This window comes from Mus caroli, unplaced genomic scaffold (genome assembly GCF_978045245.1).
Source record: "Mus caroli unplaced genomic scaffold, Mus_caroli_1 scaffold_8, whole genome shotgun sequence".
Lineage (NCBI taxonomy): Eukaryota > Metazoa > Chordata > Mammalia > Rodentia > Muridae > Mus > Mus caroli.
Genome location: NW_028227263.1, coordinates 59,598,412 through 59,606,275, shown reverse-complemented (window position 1 = coordinate 59,606,275; position 7,864 = coordinate 59,598,412). Strand labels below are relative to the sequence as shown.

The following is a 7,864-nucleotide window of genomic DNA, read 5'->3' as shown; positions in this document are numbered from 1 at the left end:
TTTATTTACATTTCAAATGTTATCCCCTTTCCCAGTTTCTCCTCTGAAAATCCCCTATCCCATTTCCACTTCCCCTGCTCCCCAACCCACCCACTCCTTTTCCTGGTCCTGGCATTTCCCTCTGCTAAGGCATAGAGCCTTCACAGGACTAAGGGCCTCTCCCCCCACTGATGACCGACTAGGCCATCCTCTGCTACAAATACAGCTAGAGCAACAAGTTCCTCCATGTGTTTTCTTTGATTGGTGGTATAATTTTCCAAGGAACTATGAGGGTACTGGTTAGTTCATATTGATGTTCCTCCTCTGGGGCTTTATAACCCTTCTGCTCCCTGGGTACTTTCTCTAGCTCCTTCACTGGGGACCTTGTGCTTCATCCAATGGATGACTGTGAGCATCCACTTCTGTATTTGCCAGGCACTGACAGAGCCCCTCAGAGACAGCCATATCAGGCTGTTGTTAGCAGGTTCTTTTTGTCATCTGACTTGTGTCTGGATTTGGTGGTTGTTTATGGGATAGATCAGCAAGTGGGGCTGTCTCTGGATGGCCACTCCTTCAGTCTCTGCTTCACACTTTTTCTCTGTAACATCTTCCATGGTTATTTTGATCCCTCTCCTAAAAAGGATCTGAGCTTCTGGGCTAATATCCACTCATCAGTGAGTGCATAGCATGTGTGTTCTTTTGTGATTGAGTTACCTCTTTCAAGATGATATCCTCCTGATCCATCCATTTGTCTAAGACTTTCATAAATTCATTGTTTTTAACAGCTGTGTAGTACTCCATTGTGTAAATGTACCACATTTTCTGTATCCATTCCTCTGCTGAGGGACATATGGGTTCTTTCCAGTTTCTGGTTGTTAAAAATAAGGCTTCTATGAACATAGGGGAGCATGTGTTCGTATTACATGTTAGAGCATCTTCTGGGTATGTGCCCAGGAATAGTATTGCTGGATCTTCCAGGAAAACTATGTCCAATTTTCTGAGGAACTGATAAACTGATTTCCAGAGTGGTTGTACCAACTTGCAGTCCCACCAGCAATGGAGGAGTGTTCCTCTTTCTCCACATCCTTGCCAGCATCTGCTGTCACCTGAATTTTTGATCTTAACCATTCTGACTGGTGTGAGGTAGAATCTCAGGATTGTTTTGATTTGCATTTCCCTGATGATTAAGAATGTTGAACATTTCTTTAGGTGCTTCTCAACACCTAATTTGGTATTCCTCAGTTGAGAACTCTGGTTTAGCTATGTACTCCATTTTTAATAGGGTTATTTGGTTTTCTGGAGTCCAACTTCTTGAATTCTTTATATACATTGGATATTAGCCCCATATCACATTTATGATTGGTAAAGATCTTTTCCCAATCTGCTGGTTGCCTTTTGATCTTTGTTCTTTGCCTTACAGAAGACTTGCAATGTTTCGAGGTCTCATTTGTTGCTTCTTGATCTTACAGAACAAGCCATTGGTGTTTGGTTCAGGAACTTTTCCCCTATACCCATATCTTCAAGACTCTTCCCCACTCTCTTCTCAATAAGTTTCATTGTCTCTAGTTTTATGTGGAATTCTCTGATCCACTTATACTTGAGCTTTGTACAAGGAGATAAGCATGGGGCAATTCACATTCTTCTACTTGCTAACGGCCAGTTGAGCCAGCACCATTTCTTGAAGATGCTGTCTTCTTTCCACTAAATGATTTTAGCTCATTTGTCAAAGATCAAGTCACCATAGGTGTGTGGGTTCATTTCTGGAACTTCAGTTCTGTTCCATTGATCTAGTTGTCTGTCACTGTACCAGTACCATGCAGTTTTTATAACAATTGCTCTATAGTACAGCTTGAGGTCAGGGATTGTGATTCCAAGAGGTTCTTTTTTTTCTGAGAATTGTTTTTCTATCCTAGGATTTTTGTTATTCCAGATGCATTTGCAAATTGGCCTTTCTATCTCTGTGAAGAGTTGAGTTGCAATTTTGATGGGGATTGCATTTAATCTATAGATTGCTTTTGGGAGGATAACCATTTGACTATATTAATCCTTGCAATACATGAGCATGTGGAGATTTTTCCATTTTCTGAGATCTTTATTGATTTCTTTCTTCAGAGACTTGAAGTTCTTATCATACAGACCTTTCACTTCCTTAGAGTCACACCAAGGTATTTTATATTATTTGTTACTAATGTGAAGCATGTTTTTTCCCTAATTTCTTTCTCAGTCTGTTTATCCTTTGATTACTTTTGTGAAGTTGTTTATCAGGTTCAGGAGTTCTCTGGTGGGATTTTTGAGGTCACTTAAATAAGCTACAATATCAATTGCAAATAGTGATAGTTTCACTTCTTTCCAATTCGTATTCCTTTGACACCCTTTTGTTGTCTGGCTAAGACTTTGAGTACTATATTGAATCGGTAGGGAGAGAGTGGGCAGTTTTGTCTAGTCCATGGTTTAGCGGGGTTGCTTCAAGTTTCTCTCCATTTAGTTTGATGTTTTCTACTGGTTTGCTGTATATTGCTTTTAGTATGTTTAGGTTTGTGCACTGAATTCCTAACCTTTCCAAGACTTTTATCATAAAGGGATATTTGATTCTGTCAAATTCTTTCTCAGCATGTAATGAGATGATCATGTAATTTTTTTCTTTGACTTTGTTTATGTAGTGAGTTACATTGATGGATTTCTGTATATTGAATCATACTTGTATCTCTGGCATGAAGCCTACTTAATCATAATGGATGATTGTTTTGATGTGTTCTCCAATTAGGTTTGCAAGAATTTTATTAAGTATTTTTGCATCAATATTTATAAGGAAAATTGGTCTGAAGTTCTCATTCTTTGTTGAGTCTTTGTGTGATTTATGTAAAATTGTAAATATGACTTTACAGAATGAATTGGGTAGTGTTCCTTCTGTTTCTACTTTGTGGAATACTTTGAAGAGTATTTATATTAGATCTTCTTTGACGGTCTGCTCAAACTCTGCACTAACCCCATCTGGTCCTGGGCTTTTTGGTTGGGAGACTATTGATGACTGTTTCTATTTCTTTAGGAGTTATGGAACTATATATGTGATCCTGATTTAACTTTGGTACCTGGTATCTATCTAGAAAATGTTCTATTTCATCAAGATTTTCCTGTTTTGTTGAGTATAGGTTTTTGTAGTAGGATCTGATAATTTTAAAAATTTTCCTCAGTTCTTTTTTTGTTATGTCCCCTTTTTCTTTTCTGATTTTGTTAGTTTGTATACTGCCTCTGTGCCCTTTGGTTAATTTGGCTAAGTGTTTATCTTGTTGATTTTCTCAAAGAACAAGCTCTTGTTTTTGTTGATTCTTTGTATAGTTCTTTTTGTTTCTGCTTGATGGATTTCAGCACTGAGTTTAATTATTTCCTGCCATCTACTCAGCTTAGGTATATTTGCTCTTTTTGTACTAGAGCTTTCAGATGTGCTGTCAAACTACTTGTGTATGCTTTCTCCAGTTTCTTTCAGAGCTATGTGTTTTCCTCTTGGTATTATTTTCATTGTGTACAATAAGTTTGGGCATGTTGTACTATCATTTTCAGTAAATTTTAAAACTCTTTAATTTCTTTCTTTATTTCTTCCTTGACCAAGTTATCACTGACTAGAGCGTTTTTCAGCTTCCACTTTCATGCAGGATTTCTGTTGTATTTGTTGCTATTGAAGAACAGCCTTAGTGTCCAAAGTAATCTGATAGAATGCATGGTCTTATTTCAATCTTCTTATATCTGTTCAGGTCTGTTTTGTGACCGATTATTTGGTCAGTTTTTGAGATGGTACCATGAGATTCTGAGAAGATATATTCTTTTGTTTTAGGAGGAATTGTTATATATATATATATGTTAAATCCATTTGGTTCTGATATTAGAATGACTACTCCAGCTTGTTTCTTGGGACCATTTGCTTAGAAAATTGTTATCCAGCCTTTTACTCTGAGGTAGTTTCTGACTTTGTCACTGAGGTGTGTTTCTTGTATGCAGCAAAATACTGGGTTTTGATTATATATCCAGTCCGTTAGTCTATGTCTTTTTGATGTTAAGAGATATTAAGTAAAAGTGATTGATGCTTCTTGTTATTTTTGTTGTTAGAGGTAGAATTATGTTTGTGTGATTATCTTCTTTTCAATTTGTTGAAAGAAGATTACTTTGTTGCTTTTTCTAGGGTGTGGTTTCCCTATTTGTGTTGGAGTTTTCCATCTATTATACTTTGTGGGACTGTATTTGTGGAAAGATATTGTGTAAATTTCATTTTGTCATGGAATATCTTTAGGTTTGCTCTTCTCATTGTATCCTAGATTTCCTGGATATTTTAGGTTAGGAGCCTTTTGCTTTTGGTATTTTCTTTGTTGTGTCAATGTTTTCTAAGGTATCTTCTGCATATGATTTTTCTCTTGTATCTCTTATATTCTGTTGCTGTTGCTTGCATGTATGTCTCTTGATCTCATTCCTAGATTTTTCTATCTCGAGTGTTGTCTGCCTTTGTGATTTCTCTATTGATTCTATTTCCATGTTTAGAAATTTGAATGGTTTCTTCAGTTTCTTCACCTGTTTGGTTTTGTTTTCCTGTAATTCTTTAAGAGATTTTTGTGTTTCCTTTTTAAGGGTTTCTACCTGTTTACCTATGTTCTACGGTGTTTTTTTTTTTTTAAAGATTTATTTATTTATTATATGTAAGTACACTGTAGCTGTCTTCAGACACTCCAGAAGAGGGCACCAGATCTCGTTACGGATGGTTGTGAGCCACCATGTGGTTGCTGGGATTTGAACTCTGGACCTTCGGAAGAGCAGTCGGGTGCTCTTACCCACTGAGCCATCTCACCAGCCCCCTCTACGGTGTTTTTTAAAGGGAGATATTTACGACTTTCTTAAAATCTTCTACCACCATTATGAAATATGATTTTAAATATAAGTCTTGCTTTTCAGGTGTGTTGGGGTATCCAGGAATTGCTATGTTGGGAGATCTGGGTTCTAATGATGCCAAGTAACCTTGGTTTCTTTTGTTTATGTTCTTATGCTTGTCTCTTACCATCTGGTTATCTCCAGTACTACCTATCCTTGCTGTCTCTGACTGGATCCTGTCATTGTTGTTTCAAAATTCAGAGTCCAGTTGTTTCTGTGATCCTGTGATTTGGGATTCTGCTATTCAAATATCTTGGGTATGTCAGAGCTCCTAGGAGTCAAGCAGCCACTCTCAAATCCTGAAATCCTGGTGTGACTAAGATCCTGTGCATGTTACAACACCTGAGAAACCTTCTTCTGGGTGTTGTGTGACTGGATGTGGAATGACTACCCAAGGTCTGCTCAGACAAGAAAGAACCCATGCAAGGTTTTCTGAGTCGCTAGATTCCATTGTTTCCAGTTACTCCTGGTGTTGGGTCAGATGTTTCAGCCTCCTCAAATATGATCGTTAGAGCCCTTAGGAGTCAAGTTTCCTCTGGGTGTTGTGGGACTGGTTGCTGAGCTAGAGCCCAAGGTCTTTTCAGGGCACCAGCTTAGACTGGAAGCTAAAATAATGTTTTTAAATGATGCCATTAATATGAAAAAGAGCTTAATAATATGTGGGAAAATCATTGTAAGAAGGAAAGGGTATGGGAAAAAGATGAAATTATTTTGTAATTTCAAAATTAAGAATTTTTAAAATATGTATATTAAATATTGAAACATCAAACATTAATTTTACATATATTCAAATATTTTTCATTTCCTTTAATTGTTGCTGTCTTTAAATGCTTACAGATATTTTTATCATCATTTCTTTTAAACTATCAATTTATACTGATGTTATTCGGTATACTTTATTCCAGTTAGATTGATACATAAATATGATTAAGAAAACTGACTATTCATCCCATTATTATTACAAAAATATTTTCAGACATGAGTGGTTTTGTGTCTTACTCAACCTGTAAGCTGTATTTTCTATGGCTTCTTCTGGAATAATCTTGTGTGTATCTGTCACAACACTTTGAGCTCATAGATGTAACTATTCAAAATCTATGTAGTCATTTACAATGTTTGTTTTTATAGACTATCTCCTATCTACTTCAAGATGATCACTAAGCCTTTTGCAGCCATTTGAGTGAGATTGAGGAGGCCATTTTGGGTATGAGTACTCACAAGAATTTTATTCTTTCCTTCATGACTGTTTTTGAGTATGTATAATTTTAGCTATCACTGAAAAGGGAAATTATATTTCTACCAAATACATATTGTGTCTGAAATTGCAAATATGGCTCTTTGTGCTTTTTTGGCAAGCACTTTATAGGATGAAACATCTCCCAGTCCCCAAAAATAATTTTACACAAGAATGTTTTTTCTTGAGGTTTTAAATCTATTTAAGGCACATGGGCAATCATACCTGAGTTGCTACCAGCCTACATAAAACTATGCAGAAATCTCTAAATTAATAGTTTAATATGTTTAAAGATGGAACAGCCAGAATATATTAAGTTTATTTTAGACTCATCACAGTGACAACCATAGCAAATCACTCTTGAAAATTAATAGAATTGATTTTATATTCAACAACACAACCAAGGTTAATACAACCTTAAGGTCACTTAAGACAGTGCATATTTTGCTCCAGGCACTCAGCTTGCTATTTAACCTGCCCTTTAATGTACAATAAAATACAAAATGTGTTTGCCTTGAATTTCCCATTAAACCAGCTTTTGTTAACTGTTTACAAATAAAATTAATTACAAATTATATATTTTCTATGATCCTATCCTGATATAATTCAATTCACAATAAATGAAAGAAAGAAAAATCAGACAGAAAACAAACATATAAAGTTAATGTCTTCAAGTGTTGAAGATACATAAAGGTATTACATACTTTTATTAATCTTTTTATTAGTGATGTAAGTTGGATTCAATTTAATTCAATGAAATAATTCCTTGTAAAACTCATTGGAACAACCTATGTAACCAAAATGAAATATGGCAAATGATTTCAGAAAACTGGTTAAATGAACTAGGCTTATGAGAAAATATTCCCATAAGGAACCATGTCTGGAACATTCATGTCTACTTACATGAGTATAATCATAAGGGATACAGAGAAGGATAATCATGTTCAAAATTATTACACTTGTTTTTCATCTGGCCATAGGATCTCAGATGCAGAGCCCCAGGACAGAAGGTGCTTCAGAATCCTCCAGAGGCAAACAGTGAACTCAAAAGTAAATGCTGTGAGAAGTGTATGTGTTCTGTAATAGGAACTACAGAAATAAAAAGTGACACGTGGATGTGTTCATGAAAATTTGATATGTGAGATTCTGCCCACATGATGCTTCATGCTGCATTTTGCTCAGGCACCTATATTGATGAAATGGCAAAGATGTTCTCTTTGATTGTTTTCTTCTTGGTTCTGAAGCTTTCCTTTCTTTTTTGCAATTTGAATGACCCCAGGTGCTTTTGGAGAATAAAAGACAGAGAAAATAATCTAGGAGATAAAGAGACGGATTGTTTCTTTTCCATTCATACAAAGCATGGTTATGTGAAGAATAATTACTTCAGTGAGAATCTAGACAAACAGTAAGTGTATGTTTCATTTATGCATAAATGCACATAAATCATTCCAGGTATGGTGAGTGATAAATAAGATCCTATGTGACTTCTTGCTGTCATTTTCTAGGACATAACAATTTAATTTGTTTCATGGCTGGTTATTTCACTAATTATGGTGCTTTTATGGTGTAACTTGTTTATTGTCAATGTTGAATCACAGTCCAGATAAATTCCGAATGAATGAATAACATTATTGACCTTGCTCTTAGAGATTCCCTTTATATGACAATTTTCATGTTATGGTTTCATGTGATGCTAGTGTATGCTGTCTTGTTTGTAACTAAATGTCTGGGACATCTAGG

At 35.7% G+C, this 7,864-nt stretch overlaps 1 protein-coding gene across 3 annotated transcripts in view; it reads left to right on the top strand.

Annotated features, from left to right (window-relative positions):
• Positions 1-7,189: 7,189 nt before the first annotated feature.
• LOC110298405 (vomeronasal type-2 receptor 116-like) overlaps positions 7,190-7,864 on the top strand; it is a 35,240-nt gene continuing 34,565 nt past the window's right edge. For 2 of the 3 annotated variants that reach the window (XM_085841548.1, XM_085841547.1), the window contains exon 1: positions 7,190-7,529. In XM_085841548.1, the coding sequence (XP_085697674.1) occupies positions 7,279-7,529 (251 nt within the window). In that variant the 5' untranslated portion in view covers positions 7,190-7,278. The remainder of the gene's footprint in view (positions 7,530-7,864) is intronic. The other variant, XM_085841549.1, reaches the window with a different exon arrangement.